Genomic DNA, 16,820 nt, shown 5'->3' on the forward strand with positions numbered 1-16,820 from the left:
ACTGTAGTGAGGGCATGGCTGGGGAAGGCAGTGCAGGGACATCCTTGGCAGCCACAACCCTCCAGAGATGCGGGACTGGTCCCCCAGCACTAGAGGAACCAGTTTAATTGCTCCATGTCCAAGGAAGGCCAAGACGCAAGTATCAAGTAAACACACTCAGAGGTCTTTATTCCTGACCCTGCAGACCACACTCCCAGGGCCCACAGATTACAGCTCTTCTCAAGATCCAACATGTTGCATTGATTTTAGTTACAGACAGAAATCCACATTCACTTAAAACTGGAGATTTGAGGCTGGAGGCGCAGGAAGCCAGTCTGTTGGTCAGCTGAGCCTTTGGAGCTCCAAGGCCAGCAGGAGTTTGGCCTGGGGTTGCCTCTCTTAGGGCATGGGACGTAAATTCAGGACACAGACGTGGAGTTAGACAGGAGAAGCTCTGCACCAGCTAGGGGGCTGAGGATCAAGTCTTCCCTCTTTACAAATATGCTGGCTCCCTCACTTCCATTTCAATGGTCCTTACACCAACTCCCACACTCTTGCAGCTAAAAAGAAGACAGGAAGGGAAGGAATAGCAATTCTATCTCTCCAGCTGCTCTTATGTTTTGAACGCCTCTGGCCAAATGTGAGGGGACCAAAGGCAGTCCCCAAAGCAGGTGGTGTTGGAGCAGTCATGACACGCTGCTTCCCAGTGTGGCAGTTCATCAGAGGAGTTGGAGACTTGGCGGCAATCTGGTCAACAGCCAGAATGCACCCCACGCCAAGCCTCTACCCCTACGTGGTCACTGAAGTTCAAAGCTGATTCCACTGGCCAAGCCTCTGAGGCTGCAGCCAGAAACTACCCAGAGCCCTTTCCACCTGGGTTCTTGGTGGGGCACCAGAGCAAATACAAAAGGTGGCCCCCTGGTTTCCAGAGAGCCTGTGGCTGCTTTCTGCCAGATCCTGACTTAGCTCCTCACTCTTCTCCCCAGGTCCCCAAATCATATTTTGGTTTACTCCTCAAGAAAAAGGAAAATGCACTCTGCCAAATTCTAGCTGGACAGCCAGGCTACTTTTAAGAGCGGTGCAACTGCTGTTCTCTCTCCAGAGGGAGGCAAATTGATGTTTTGAGTTCTACGATAACTGACTGTCTCAGTGACTGACCTCTTAGGACATATAGAGAGAGGGAAAGGGTGGGGAGGAGGGTGGAGCTGATGGAAACTAAGATGCTGACCTCCAGGCTGGAGTGCTCGGGGAATGGGGTTGGTGGAAATGTTTCCCTGAGACATCAGGTGGCTTTCACAGTAAGAGGGTCAGCTGAGATCTTGCTTTTGTCTCCGAAGAAGAAGTGGCGAAAGCAGGAAGACATCTTACATTAGTTGTGTCTCTATCAGCTCTGGATGAAGAGGCTTGGCGAACAGCTCTCTGGGTCCCTGGAAGCCAGCTGCACTTCATCCTTGGGCTAAGGAATGGCGATTCAGTCTCAGGAGGAGAGCTAGTGCTAAGGATTTCCTGATGACCAACATTTCAGGAAAGTTCTTGGCCTGCGCTACATTCAACGGGTCAAATTCTACCTTCTTCCCAACAACATAGAGACGGCACCGAGGAAACAAGTGAGAAGGCAGGTCCCTGGGACCTGCTGGCACCAACGTAAAGTAGGGTATTTGGTCACTGAGGCTGTGTTTCCAGGAAATTCTACCACCACCACTCACTGGGTAGGGACTTTTCTCCTGGAAACAGCGATGAGGTATAAATAAACGTGTCAGAAAGGAGAGTCCACTGGTAACAGTTGTGCTGAAAATAACCAGGTGGCTCTGAAATTGAGAAGTCAGGCTGTACCGTAGGGCTCATCTTCTTGCTCACGTATTCCAAGCTTTAGGAATGGATTATAAATACTTTGGGCTTCTCTTCTGGCGATGGGGTACTGGCGAGTTCTATATTGTCCACAAGGACATTCTTGTCTTCTAGTCTAATGACAGTGGGCTCAGGGGCAGGAGGTGGGGTTGGGTTTTTGTGCATGTGGGGCAAGCTGGTCTGGCTGATGTCCAGGTCTTTGAAAGCATGAAGCATGAACACACCCAGGATGATGGTGATAAAGCCGGAGAGGGTGCCCACAATGTCCACAGCAGACATGCTGTACCACTCCTTAAACAGGATGACGGAGGAGGCAACCACCACTGTGGTAAAGAACACGTAGTAGATGGGGAACACCAGAGAGGTGTTAAAAATGTCCAGCGCCCTGTTGAGGAAGTTGACCTGAGTGCTGAGCGAAAGTGCTAGGATCAGGGACAGGATGTAGGGGAGGGGGTGCCGCACAACTGGCATCCCCTGGAAGAAGTTCTTTATGGTGATGCCCAGACCCTTGACGGCGGACACAGAGAAGGCCCCGATCACAGAGCAGATGAGGATGTAAACGAGGATATTCCTTTGCCCGTAACGTGGGGCGATGACGAAGATGAGGATGAGGCAGAACACCAGCAGAAGCACAGCAAACACGATGTACCCTTCAGGAAGGGAGGAAGAGAGAGAACCTGAGCTGTAGAGGATGCAATTAGCACCTAGAGCCCCCTGCCCACAGCAATGGGATGTTGCATTAAGAACTTGAGCTCTGGAGTCAAACATGGGTTCCAGTCCCGGCTTCACAATTTCTTTAATAACTTGGGCAAGGTATTAATTAAACCCCCAAGACCTCAGTTTCCTCATTTGTAAAATAGGGCTAATAATAGGACCTTCCTCATAGGGCTTTACTTTGGGGAGATTAAATGAGATAACGCATGCTATAGACTAAACATGTCCCCCCAAATTCATAGACTGAAACCCTACCCCCAGTGTGATGGGATTTGGAGGTGGGCCTTTGGGAGGTGATTAGGTCATGAGGGTGGAGCCCTCATGAAGAGATTAGTGCCCTAACAAAAGGGACCCCAGAGAGTTCCTTTGCCCCTTCCACCATGTGAGGACACGGAGAAGACGGCCATCTATGAATCAGGAAGTAAGCTCCTGCCAGACACGAATCTGCTGGCACCCTGATCTTGGACTTCCAGCCTCTAGAACTGTGAGAAATAGATTTCTGTTGTTTATAAGCCACCCAGTCTATGGTATTCTGCTATAGCAGACCTAACTGATGAAGACAATGCATATAAAGCATTTAGAACAGTGCCTGGCACATAATAAACACTTAATAAATGGCATCACTATATATCAGGAGGGGAACCTGTAAGCTAACCTTAGGACCAGCCCAACTTTCTTTCTTTAGCGTGCCTCGTCCTCCAGGTGGCAGCACCTGAGATGCTCAGAACCTAGTCAGGCTCTCCACAAGATTCATCCCCCAGTGCCTTCCTGTTCACCAGGGCTTGGAGCCTACCTGTGTCTTTCATCTTGGCAGCCATCTCAGTGACAGTGGTGACCTTCTCTTCCTCAGGGGCATGTATCACCATCACTGTGCTGCCCGCCACACAGATGACACAGCCCAGCTTTCCCAGCAGATTCAGACTCTCTCTCAGGAAATATGAGGAAAGGATGGCACTGCACGTGGAAATAGGAGAAAGAGATTAGGCAGCCATGCCTGCCTCAGGGTCCTGAAGAAAAATGGGGGCTGAGCAAGTGCTCACAGAGAACAACAGATCAGGACTCACTACTCTCTCACGAAAGCTTTTCTAGACCCCCCCAAAAACATCTGAAATAGAAACTCATTTCTGGGAGGGTTACAGTGTGTGCTGGAGGAATTGACATACACATGGATTTCTTTCATTTTAGAGGCTGGGAGTGTCCCAAAACAGAAGTGTTGGAAGGGCCCTTCAAAGCACTCTTGTCTAACTTCCTACCCAAAGAGCACATCTTCTTTTAACACTGCAAACAGATGGCTCTCAGCCTTGGCTTATATATCTCTGGTGAAAAGCAGCTCACTCCTTCATGAGGCAAATGAATCTATTATATGTTCATTGTAATTATTCACCAAAAATATGGTAATTTCTACTCATTGTCCCATTCCTATTCCTTGAGCCATACAGAACAAATCTATTCCTTCTTCCATTTCCTTATAATAATTCCATATATTATAAGCCAATATAAACAACCCAAATGACAATTATTAGCACTCTGTCTTGGGCATGTATTATGTATTAGATATTATGCTAGAAACTTCCCATTTATTATCTCACCTACATCTCACAACTCTTTGAGAAGTAAAATATGCTATCTCCATTTTTTAGATGGGAAAAGTGAGTCTTATAGAAGTCAAAATGACTTCGCAAGGTCATACGACTGCTAAGTAGCTAAGCCAGGACTTGGGCTTGTTCTGTCTAATTATAAAGCCTATGGTTTTTCCTCTACAGCTCATTGAAGAGAATTCTTGTGACTTTCCTGAGTCTTCTCTTTTCTTGGCAAAATGCCTCTGGTTCCTTGCTATCCTTGGTGGCGTGATTTTCATTCCCCTCGTATCCTTTAGATGAGCCAGCAGGAGTGAGGGAAGAAGGGAGGGAAATTGGGCAAGAGAGGCATGATCACTGGGGCACGCTTCTGTTTCTTTACAAAGGTGACATCCGTTTAGGATAAAAATCTGTTGGCTCACCCAGCACTCAATTAGCCTCCAAAGTCCTGGTTAAAGGTATCAGGAGAGAGGGAACGGATGTCCAAGTTCCTCTGCATGTCTCCCACGGCCCCTCTAAAACTACCAAAAACATTTAACCACAATGCCCACTCAAGAGAGTCTGGTGGCATCAGCACAGGCAGAGGTTACACCGGAGGATTCCCTGCCTCTTCCAACTTCCTGGGGGCGGGAATTTATAAACTAATCATACACACAATAGTGTGTCGCAGCTACATCAGCGAATTGTGCCATGTGAGTCATGGTCCTATTTGTTTCTTGACTGAGTAAATGCTGCAAACTTGTCATCAAGACGGTAATACAAAACAGAGGAAATTACGAGAACAGGGTGTGGTTAGCTGGGATTTACCAGGGCTCCAAGGTTAAGCCGACAATCAGAGTCAGCTTCAAATGGGGCTTCAGGACCCCCCACAGAGGAACCATTTTTTGTAGCGTGGAAGAATGGGGCAATGGGAATCACATGCATTTAACATCAGTTATTTGTAAAACTATGAAACATTTGAGAGGCAACATGGCATTGTGATTAACACCTGAACTCTGAAATTAGACTGCCTGGATGGGAGTCCTGGCCTAGACTCTTGGGACCTGGGTGACCTTGGCCAAATTGCTTAGCCTCTGCCTCAGCTCTCCTACTTTCTAATTAGGATTAAACGAGTTGATACGTGCAAGACATTTAGAAGATTTAGCACATAGTAAGCCCTCAATATATGTTAGCTGTGGTTATTGTTCAGTGCCAGGTCTGTACCACACACTTTCTGTGCATTATGTCATTTAGTCCTTGCAGCAATGCCTTCAGGTAGGTATTATTAGCATCCCCACTTAGCAGCTGGAGAAACTGAGCCTCAGAGTGGTTAACTGACTTGCCCATGGTAACGTAACTACTAGGTGGTAAAGCCAAGGTTAGAACTCAGGGAGTGTTAATCTGGGGAGGATGTTTTTGACTTTGATGCTTCTCCCAGTGCGGCACCAAAACATTGACTTGAGACATTCAGCTTGGCGGCAGTGGAAGCCCTTCCAACTGGTTTGGGCTTGGCCTGCCCTTCCATTGCCCAGTCAGTCAATGGGATGCTAGAGCAACTGGCAGCAAACGATCCAAGGGTCCAGAGTGCTGGACAGCACACTGCCACTTTCTGGGAGCTGGGACTGATTGCAAGTGGCAGGTGACCCCACTTGGCAGTTCCAAACCTCAACAAACTGAAAATTGGAAGGAGCCAGAGACAGCAAGAGAGGTGACAATAACCTTATGAGGATACTCAGTGCTCCCAGAGGTGTGATGACTGTTGCAGGAGCAAATGCGTAGGCCCCGAAGTTGGCAACTTCTCCAGCAGCCACTAGGAAATTAAGGGAGAAAAGAGGCTAGTATGGAGCCGATGCACCATCTCCAGCCCAAATGAATCTGGGTAGAGACGACTTCGTTCAGTATTCAACCATTCATAGAATCCCAGCCCAGCATTCCTTAAAACCCTGATCATTATGCTCTCTCCCTGGAGAATCTGATCAGGTCAGGCCCAGACTATTCTGATCAAATCTTTCCATTTTAAAGATGAGGAAGCCAGGCCCAGAGTCCAAGGTCACATGACGTGTTTGTAGTAGACGCCTTCTTGTTCTTGATGTCTCTTGGCTTCTAGTCCAGGCACTGTTAAGTGTATCTCAGGGACTGCCAATGTTTGGTCTGTATCTTCAAGGTAAGGTCTAGAAAGTGTTAATTATCAAATAAAGAAACAACTACAGCTATTGATTCTTTAGGTACGCGTTGGCCGATGTAGCTATCTTTCCCAGAGGAACTGTAGATAGTCGAGACTGACAGGCAGGTGGTTAGAAAGTCTGATATTTCCAAAGGGCCTAATTCACCCCATTTGAGTTTTCAGTTTGCAGACTCCTGCAAGTGCTTTTTCTGTCTTTCTGCTGGTGGAGAATGATCTGGGTCTGCCCTTTGAAATCAGATGATGAATATGATAGCTCTGGCTAAGACTGACATTAAAATCTGACTTAGGAAATTATAAATGGAAAGCTGGCTAATTTTCCGTCCAAAGGAATTCGGGTTTGAAAGCCAGAGAGGGTGGGTGGAAAGCAGGAGAAATGTGTAAACGTGCAAATTTGGGCAAACCTTAAGTGGTAGACCAACCATATCCTAAGTGAGCCAACAAACTGCCTGTGGAATGGGGAAACTGGCTTAGAAGTCCCAGCAAGAAGACCAGGAGACTCCAATAGGCAGTAATATCTCCCTATGTTTCAAGGGAAGTTGAAAAAAATGCCTTTTTCATTTACCCACTCTGTACAAACCTCTCTGGGGATAGATGCTTCATGGACGAAAGACTGACTTTGGGCTGAGAAAGTGATCTGAGAAACATGTAAGATGTTCTACCTGCAAAGATTGCCAAGGCTCAGGTTCATACTTTGCACAATAGAGACGGAAATGCCCCATCCACCCCTCCTTTCATCTCTGCCTCTGCCATCAATAGGTCACTGTCATTAGCAGCAAAGAACACACTTACTGGTGAGAAATCCAGCCCACCACATTGCATCCTTCAGGTAGCCATAGCCTCCATCCACTGTAGAAAGGAATGGACACAAAGTTAGAGCTTGGCCCCACTTTCTCAGGCACCTTCACTCCCCAGTCTCTAAGGGTTCAATATATGTCAGCTGCAGTTAGTCCTGGGAGCTTGCTTCCGGGCCCTTTCCTGGGTGAGCTCATCCATTCCCAAAGTTTTAAATACCGTCTATATGCTGGTGTCTCTATTTTGTATATGTACCCTGATCCTTTCTTCTGAGCCCTGATGTATATCTAATTGCTTACTTGATAACTCTTGGATCTCTCGCAGGCGTCTCAAACTCCATCTTAAATGGAACTCTTGAATTTATGGGGCTTCCCACCTATCCATCAAATGAAACTCAGTAAATGGCACCTCCGTGTACCTAGTTGCTTCAGCCAGAAAGAAGGGAATCCCCCTTGACTCCTCCCACTCCTCCACTTTCTGCATCTACTCCATCCTGCTGATTCTGTCTCCAAAAAGCAACACGTGTGTCCACTCCACTGCCACCACCCTACTCCAAGGCATATCAACTCTGGCCTAGGTTGAGGCAACAGCTTCCTATGGTTCCTCTGGTTCTATTCTCATCCCTTTTTAATCCATTCCTTTCTGAGCAGTCTGTGGTCTTTTAAGAATGTGAATCAGATTATGTCACTCCTCAGTTTACAGCTGGCCAATGCCTTCCAAACACTCTTAGGATAAAGACCAGAATCCTTCACAAGCCTGTTCTTAGTTTTGACCCTGCTCACCTCTCCAAAGGCATCTCCTGCCACTCTTCTTACTACAGTCTAGCTGCTCAGGCTTTCGATTAGTTCTTCAGAAATGATGAGCTCTTTTCAGCCTTAAGAGCTTTGCACATGCTTTTCCATGTCTGGAATAGAATAGTCTTCTTAACGATATTTGCGTAAATCTACACCCACTCTATAGGTGTCTGCCTGAAGGTTGCTTCCCCTATGATGCCCTCCATGACCCCCTTATCTCTACTATTTCCCTTGGGATTCTCTTTCATCACACCCAGCTCTTCTCCTTCATGACACTTATCATTTATTATCTGCATTGATCTGTTTATTTTCTGGCATTTCTCCCTCTAAAATGGAAGCTCCATGAAGCCAGAAATGTGCCTGCTTTGTTCACATGGGGGGCTCAGAGCCTGGTACATAGTCAATACTCAATAATATTAGCGATGATGATGATGATGATGATGATGATAATGATGGAAGGATTTTAGACAGCTTTGTGAAAATCCAAAAATTGTATGTCGCTTTTTGTGAATGCCCATTTTTCTCAGAAGATTTTAGCTTTCATCAGGTTCCTAAAGGGGTCAGACTCTCCCATAAAAGCTAAGAGCTCTGAGAGCATTTTACTCTAAGGGCTAAAATCTCAGAAGATGTTGAAATAGCAGATTGGAGGAAAAAGTTGACTCCAGGGAAGGTGCCTTTCTGAATGGGCAATGATACCTCCCCTGCTCTCCCCTGAAGTCAAGCAGCTGTTTTTCTCACACTTTGGGAGGGCTCTGGCCTTTCAAACACTTATCCAGAAGTGAAGGATAGAGCAGCAATGACCAGTGCTCCAGACTTCATGTTCACACCTCACAGCTCTCCATTGGAGAGCGAACCTGGCTTTACACCTGGGTGTCCAACTGCCTGCTGGGCCATCCCGCTTAGCTAACTGTAATACTAATACCAGTGCTTACCCTGTGCCAAGCATCTGTCTAAACACACTACAGGTCTTCATAACAGTCTTTGAGTCTGGAACTATCCTTATCCCCATTTCACAGATAAGGAAACTGAGGCACAGGAAAAATACTTTTCTTGCCCAGGCTCACATGACCAGGAATTGAAGAGCTGGAGCTGGAGCCCCAGGAATCGGCTTCCAAAGTTCAATGTCCCACAGAACATTAAACTGAACATGTCCAAGCTTGAACATATCATCTTCCCATAAACCTGCTCCTCCTGCATTCTTTATCTCAGAAAATAGCACCCTCAGTTCCCCAGTTGCTCAAGTCAGAAAGCTGAGTCATTCTTGACCCTGTTTTTCACCCTCCCCTTGGAGCCAGTCAACACCAAATCCAGTAAGTTCTCTCTTCAAAGACTGTCTCTGGACTCTCATTGCTACTCCCAGGCCCAAGTTCTGTTGTCTCGCTCCTCTGATTGGTCTCCCAGCCTCCAGGCTTGTCCTCTAATCCATTCTCCACCCAGCAACTGGGGATATTCTCACATCATAAGCCAGCCTAAGTCACTCCTCTGCATAGAGCCTTTCAGTCACTGACAATTGCACTCAGACTCCGGAGCCCACTTTACAGGACCCTTCATGGTCTGGCCCTCACCCCATCTCTTAGCCCTCATGCTCCAGCCATCCTGAACCACTTTCAGTTCCTAGTGTCACTCACGCTCTCTCTCCTCGGAGCCTTTGCACATGCTGTTCTTTTTGCCTGGAACACTACATCTCCCTCTCTTCCCCTCCACCTTGCTATCTCCTCATTATTTATTTCTTGGCTTCTAGATCACCTCTTACAGAAAGCTCCCCTACCCCCTAAGCCTGAGCTTTACATGCCCCTCCAAAATATTCCATAGCATTCTGGATTTTCCCCGTGATAGCACTTAACACACTACAGAACAATTGTCTATTGTCTTGCCTGTCTCTCCCACTCAACTCAATGCCCCACAAGGCACTGCATCCCCCTGTCTGAAAGATACCTGGCACACAGCAGGTACTCAATGAATGATTAAATGAATGAATTCTTTTACACATGATTCCTTTTCTCAAGAATCATTTCATGGATACACATCTTATTTTCCAAACAAGCAAATCTCTCTGGACAGAGACTCAGCAATTCTTTTGTGGCCTATAAGGGAACTCAGTTTGATGGTAAGCAAGGGCATACTAGTGTCTGACATTCTTCTGGGCAGAGGTATTTATATTCCCATTTTTCAGGGAAGTTGTGACTTGCCTTGCCTATGATGACACAGCTGGTAAGAAATAAAACCAGGACCAGCCTTAGGGTTTCTGATTCTTGACCCTGAGACTTTCCTCTCTCTTCACTCCAATTAACGTATCTTGAAGTTGGCAGGAAATATTGGATTGCAAAGGAAGGTCACCTGTTGGTGGATTGAATTCCCAATGGGGTTGACAATGAGCCTTTGTGCCCAACTAGGCCAGGCTCTCAAACTGCTACAGTGGTCCCTGTAAGGAGGTTCACGGGGCTGGCTAAGGGCTCAGCTGCCTAGCACACCATCCCCACCCGCCCCCCAGGAGCCTACCAGCCCGTGTGGCCCCCGAGGCCACCAGTCGCAGGAGGCCTTTCTTCTTGAGGATGACGCTGCTGCCGATGAGGAAGCTGGACAGGAAGGCCAGACCCAAGCCAATGTAGAAGCTGTAGTTCTGCCTAAACCTCTCCTGCCAGCTGTGAGAGGTGACATTGCTGGGCATCTCAGGGCTGAGGTCACCGACGACCTGGCACAGGACTTGTCGGGAGGAGCAGTATAGGCTGATCAAGGAACCTAGAGGGGAAGACCACAGTGAGAGAGTCATGCTGGGGACGTTTGCACACTTTAACAATTGGAATTGGCCACTGTTTCAGACCCACTGCTTCAGCTACTGTGGGGTTCTGTCCACACACTGGGCCTCAACCTAAAAATAACAGTTAACATTCACTGAGTGCTTACTCCAGGCTAGGGGCTTTATTTGCATGAATGCATCAAATTCTTACAACCACTTGTCAGATAAGTGCTGTCTTAAATTCCCATTTCATAGATGTGGAAATGGAGGCCATGAGAGGTCAGGTATCTTGCCCAATAACACAGGTTGTCTGACTCCAGAATTCCAGCACATAACCACTAAGCTATGCTGATGCCCCAAACACCAAGCATGGTCCCCCAAGCTCTCAGGCATCACTGAATCTAACCTCTTGCCCTCCACAGGAATTCCCGCCTAGCCTCTGGGCACACCGGCCTCCAACAGCTCAGGATCACACAGGATTCTCTCCTTCTCCTCACTTATGTATCCCTAACTCCAGCCACAAGGGACACACCTGACAGGTAACATGAGGGAGTGAAGGTAGAGAGTCCACAGCCCATTCTAGGCCTGAAGATGAGTAAATACGAGCCTCCTGTTGGTTAGAACTGACCATTCCCAGCCCTTACTTCTAAGACCTCTGGTGTGAGTGGTCAGTGGCTGGGACCTCCCTCAGGCCTCAGAGGGATAGGTGTCCCTACCATCTCATGCAGAATCTGTCTTTAGTTTGCTTTCCAAGGCCTAGAGTCCCAAGAGTCTGAACCAGCCCGCATGCCCCAGATCCAGTCCACCCTTGCTTGCCCTTTTGGCACAAACACCAAGGACAACAGGACAAACCTGGGCATGAGGGGCAGATCCTCAGTGAGAAGAACTAAGCTGCCCAAGTTCAATGAAACAGTACAAAGCATAGCCAATAATCCTCCAGTGCCAGTACTCACATGGCCTCTGCTCTGCGGCTTTCCATGAGCATTCCTATCATGGAGAGGGCACAATGACCAGGTCCAGGGTTTTAGCTGAAGACGCTGGGCCCTGATAAGTTCACTAACTTGCCTAAAGCTATACTGGTTGCAAGTGGTGCAGCCAGAATTGTTCCCCAAGCCCATCTGACCCTAAAGCCCGTGCTCTTAACCATCACACACCCCTACCCCCTGTCCTCCCATGAAGCAGGCAGCAAGGAGGGTGGGGCTTCATTTGGCTTCTTCAGGGAAATTATAAAACATGAATTCAGTACCAACTTGTAGAAATCAGGAGATTTCCCATGAAAATTCAGCTTTTGAGCTGCCTTTGCTTACCTTAGTGGGCATACCTTTCCACAGGCAATGATGGGCTGTAGCCGAGCAGCGGTTGCCCCCCTAGACAGGACAAGCTCTTTGTAATTCCCCAGAGTCTGTACTGGCTCCCTGCAGGCATTTTTGTTATGTGCTCAGCCCCTGAGGCATTTGAGTTTGTGACCTCTGGTGGTAGGAGGTCTTTTTCAAACTGTGTGTCACAAAGGCCTGGGCTCCCGTGCCAAGGACATAAGCCTGGGCCAGGCACTTCTTGGACCAATTAGAACTCGAGGTTAGTACTAGAAGGGCCGCAAAGTCCAAGATCAGGCAGCCCCGGCTTTGGCATATCTGGAGTACAGAGTGGCATCTTGGTGGAACAGAGTACGGGCAATGTTGACTGTTCTTCCTTGGCACAGAGGCACAGAACAACAGAGCTGAAAGAGCCCTTAGATGGCAGCCAGTCTAACCCTCCTACTTTCAGCTGGGGAAACTGAGCCCCTGAGAAGAAGAAGGACTTGCTTGAGTCTCACAAAAACCCTGGTAGCAGAGCTGGGTCTGGAACCCCCCAGGGGACATCCATGTGTCTTTTGCAGTGAGAGATCTCTCTTTCTGACACCTGTGTCACAATCAAGAGAAGATGAGACAAGAAGCCATCTCGGTCTCTAATCAAACTGGTTCTGATGGCTCACTCCTGTTCCTCAGTTTGGACACGAGTTGAGTCTGGGGAGTTCCCTGAGCTCAGGAAATGAGCCAGAGCCTGGGAGGATGTGGGCCAAGGAAGGTGACTCCCAAGAGGAAGGCCAAGCCCATTCCCACATCCTTCACCTGCCCTCCTGAAGGTGTGTCTCCAGCAGGTGGAGCCAAAGGGTGGGCTTGGCTGTTTGGGGGAGTCCTGAAGCACCCAAGGGGTGCAGCACCCTCCACTGAGTTAAGTTCTCCCATGGGGTAAAAAGAAAAAGAGAGAGGGGTGGTGGCCAAAATCACCCAAATCTCAGAAGTCCAGTTTTGAGAAGGATGCTCAGCTGACAAATGGGCGTTGGGCCAGTTGATTCCTGCCTCTCTTCTCGAATAGGCTAGGACCGGAGAACACACTCTTTCCCAGGGGAAGATGAGGCTGGAAACGGACTGCCTTGGTCAGGACACCAAAGCCAGTGAACACCCAACAGGCTGGCTTTGAAAGTTTCACTGGAGAAGAGAAGTTAGAGAAACAGGGATATGCCACAGCTGCAGTTCCAAGAGGAAAATGGAGCTATACCAAGAAAGGAGTTGAGGATCCTAATAAGAGTGTACAGATTTTAGAATCCAAAGGCTCTAGTTTCAAATTCCATTTGCCAGCTATATTACCTTGAGCAAACTATCAGACTTTTCAGAGCCTGAGTTTCTCTGTCTCCAGAATGGAGACATTAAGGTAATAATACCCACCTGCCTTCTAGAGTTGTATTAAGGATTAATGAGATAACGCAAGTAAAGGGCCTAGTCCACTACCCGGTTCATGGTAAGAACTCAACGTAAAGCCAAGGGTCTTTCCGTATCCTTTCCTGAGGGTCTTCTTTCCTTCCTTTTTCTAAAAGGTGTGTGTGGGTTTTGGGGTGTTGAGTCTGCGCCCCTCGCTCCTGTCTTTGGTGCGCTCCAGAGAGACAGCCAGACCTGGGCAGGTACTAAAATCTGCAGCAACCACCCTGTATACGTAAAAAAACCTGCAACCTCCCACCTCTAGGTCGACCTGGCCCAGCCGATAATGCCCGCCTCCGCCTCCTCCCTCCCGCATACGTCCCATTTTCTCCCATTCTCCCTCTCAGTCACCCAGCTCCACAGATGGGGGAAGTCAGCCAGAATCCTGCTCCTCCCCAAGACGGGCCTGAGAACTGAGTGGGAAACAACTCGTGCTGACCTCCCCCACTCTCCAGTTTTTGGGCCCCTGGCAGGAGAGGACGCGAAGGAAAGGAGCGGCGGGGAAGGGAAGGCGCGAAGCGCGGAGGCCCCCGTGTCCCCGCCCGGCCCGCACGCACCGTTCCCGCAGCTGGCGTTGCTGGCCGGCAGCTCCATGGGGCCCTGGGCGCGCGGACAGACGCGCGGGCGGACGGCGCCCCCGGATCCCCGGCTCCGGAGCAGGTGGCAGAGACTTGTCCCCCGCGTGGCCGGCGTGCGAGAAGCCGCCGGGGTGGGAACCCAGGGGTGGGGAGAATGACGCGCCCCAGAGGGGGAGGGTCCCTGGGGAGGAGTCAGCCGGCGTCTTGGGCAACTCCATGGGCCGGGGGCCCGGCGCTCGAGCTGCCCGCGGAGGAGCGCGCGCCGTCCCGGGGTGCGGAGGCTGCCCGTGTCGCCGCCGAGGAGTCACCGCCCGGCGCTCTCGGCAGCAGGCGAGGGAGCGGGTCCCTGGGCGCCGCCCCTCAGCGACGCCGGGAGCCGCACCCAGTTCCATCCTCAGTGACAGAGCTGATGGCCCCAGGATGGTGAGGGAGGGGGAAATTTTCAGGCCAAGGTGGAAGTTGGAACGTGGGTGTTGGAAAGGGTCACTGCTTCCAGTTGGGGCCCTTTCCGGCCAGGAGGTCCAGGACCCTGGGTTTTTTCCTTCCTTCATGCTTTCCTGGCTTCCCACCTCCCTGTCTTATTCATTCATTCAACATAGGCCTGATCTGTGCTGGGCACTAGGACACTACACAGCAGACACATCTTGGTGCCCAATAAATGGTCAATACATACATGTGGAATGAATGGGTGATAGAAGCTTGGTAAATTGAATGGAAGAGGGAAAGGAAGTGAATGGAGACCAAAATGAGCCAAATTGCCTGTCCCCCAAGAACCTTATATAGTAATAGGAGAAACAAAATGGAGTCAACTATCTAGAGACCGGTGTTTTCCAAATCACCATTAAAAAATAGTGGTGATGGAAAGAATAGTTGTTACTGTGGGTAATAGTAAAAGAAGCTAGAGAAATACTGACCTGGACCGTAAAAAAACTGTGCAGTGCCTGCTATAGGCCAGGCACAGTCATTAGTGCTGAAAAATCCTGCTTCATTTCATCCTGATGACATCCATACGCAGTACATACTTTTATGATTTACAGAAAGGAAACTGAGGCACAGAGCCATCATGTAACTTGCTCAGACCCCAGCTAGCGAGGGGAAGAGCCAAGATCAAATGCACGGTCCCAGCACCCACACTAAACTGCCTGTCATTTTAGACTGAAATAAACTCCTGCTCTGGTGCAGTGATGATGTGGGACTGCCAAGAAAGCAGTGGTCACTTCTGACAGTGTCCGTCACTGGCCTCCTGCACGAGGCAGTTTTCAAAAATAATTCTGTACCGAGTCTTCACTACGGGACAGACACTGCACTAACCCTTGACAGGCGCTATCTCACCAAGGCCTCCTGTGAGGCAGGTACCATTCTTATTTCCGTGGCACAGATGAGAGGAAACTGTATTTTAAAACTTTTCATTATGGGGGCCAGCACAGTGGTGTAGTGGTTGTTTCCGGCCTCCACTTCCGACCAGGTTCGCTGGATCAGGTTCAGATCCCAGTCGTGGACCTACCTACCGCTTATCAAGCCATGCTGTGGCAGGCGTCCCACCTATAAAGTAGAGGAAGATGGGCACAGATGTTAGCTCAGGGCCAGTCTTCCTCAAAAACAAACAAAAAAACCCTTTTGATTATGAAATAATTTTAGATTTCCAGAAGAGTTGCAAAAATAGTACAGAGAGTTCCCATATAGAAAAAACATATTGTAAACACTGAGAAACTTGCCCCCGACGTCCCACAGCTAAAAGCAAGGGCACCCGGAGTAAATGGAGCTGCTCTGCCCCCAAGCCTGTCCTCCCAGCCACCACACTCCACCCTCTACTTGCGGCCTTCTAGCCGGGCTCTCCCAGCATATGGCTTCCCCTAATTGCTGGGTGACTTTAAACAAGTCACTTAATCTCCATGAGGATCAGTTTCCCCACCTGTCAAACAAGACAGCCCTTCCTGCTCCTTTCTGTGTGTGTGTGTGTGTGTTTGTGTGTGTGTGTGTGTGAACCACCACGGTTCACCCTCCCCCAGGGTGGGTGGGCAGGGCAGAGATTAGAAGGGAAAGGGAAGTCACAGATGTTGCCAACAGTATGTATCCAAGTTCACCGGTCTTTAAGGGCACCCAGGCCTGCCCCTGACTTTAGAGGGATGTGGGGCCACAGTTCAAATGGAGGTGAGAACCTCCAAGACCAGTATGAATTGGAACACAGAGAAGCCAGAGATGGGATGACTAGCCCCACTAGGAAGTGATACTTCATTACAGAAAAATATCTGCATCCGTGCTACCTGAGAGGGAGGATTGCACAAGAGAATTTAACTTGTCTTTTCTCTTACCTAAGCATTTCTGCTGCTCAGATCCAATTTGTGCCACAAAACAGTGTCTGTCTCTGAGGCTGACCAGGGAACAGCCTTCAAACTCTCGCTGCATTCAAACTCGATTGCTTTTGTTCCAAGGACATCAGACTAGAGATGCGGAGTATTTCCTCCTGGCCTGGGCTTTTTAAATTACAAGAGAGGACGTTTAGTTTATGGTTGCATTGGGCCAGAACTGAGCCCGGAGCTTGAGGGACGGGCGCACACACGTTCTTTAATACATTTCTGTTTGTATGTGTTTACAATTTGTGGAGCTGCTAAGTTTCAGGGTATGCGGCAGGGGCCCCTTGCCCTGAGTGAAAGGCAACACTGAGTTCACCCTGTGCTTTGAGACTGGGCTCTTCAGAGTTAGGTAAATTTCACGTTTTAGGGCAATGGGCGGAGGTGCAGGGAGCTCGGATCTACTGGAGGGCCTTCCACACAGTCTCTGGGCCTCAGGCTCCCCATTTGTTCTAGGAGGGGGCAGGCCTTGCCAGGGCTGGCATGAGCATCCCCAAAGCACCCTGGGAGTGCAGACATAAAGGGCCCCATTGAACTGCAGGCTCGTTGGC

The 16,820-nt window shown here is 49.1% G+C and overlaps 1 protein-coding gene across 1 annotated transcript; it reads right to left on the reverse strand.

Annotated features, from left to right (window-relative positions):
- Nucleotides 1-142: 142 nt before the first annotated feature.
- Nucleotides 143-13,992, reverse strand: NIPAL4 (NIPA like domain containing 4). Its single transcript, XM_046667827.1, has 6 exons — nucleotides 13,898-13,992; nucleotides 10,368-10,607; nucleotides 7,072-7,128; nucleotides 5,817-5,907; nucleotides 3,335-3,495; nucleotides 143-2,477 (listed from the first exon to the last, which is right to left on the reverse strand). Exons 1-6 carry the CDS (start codon nucleotides 13,932-13,934, stop codon nucleotides 1,849-1,851), a joined length of 1,215 nt encoding a protein of 404 aa, XP_046523783.1. The 5' UTR covers nucleotides 13,935-13,992; the 3' UTR covers nucleotides 143-1,848.
- Between the last annotated feature and the right edge of the window lie 2,828 nt (nucleotides 13,993-16,820).

This window comes from Equus quagga, chromosome 7 (genome assembly GCF_021613505.1).
Source record: "Equus quagga isolate Etosha38 chromosome 7, UCLA_HA_Equagga_1.0, whole genome shotgun sequence".
Classification (NCBI taxonomy): domain Eukaryota; kingdom Metazoa; phylum Chordata; class Mammalia; order Perissodactyla; family Equidae; genus Equus; species Equus quagga.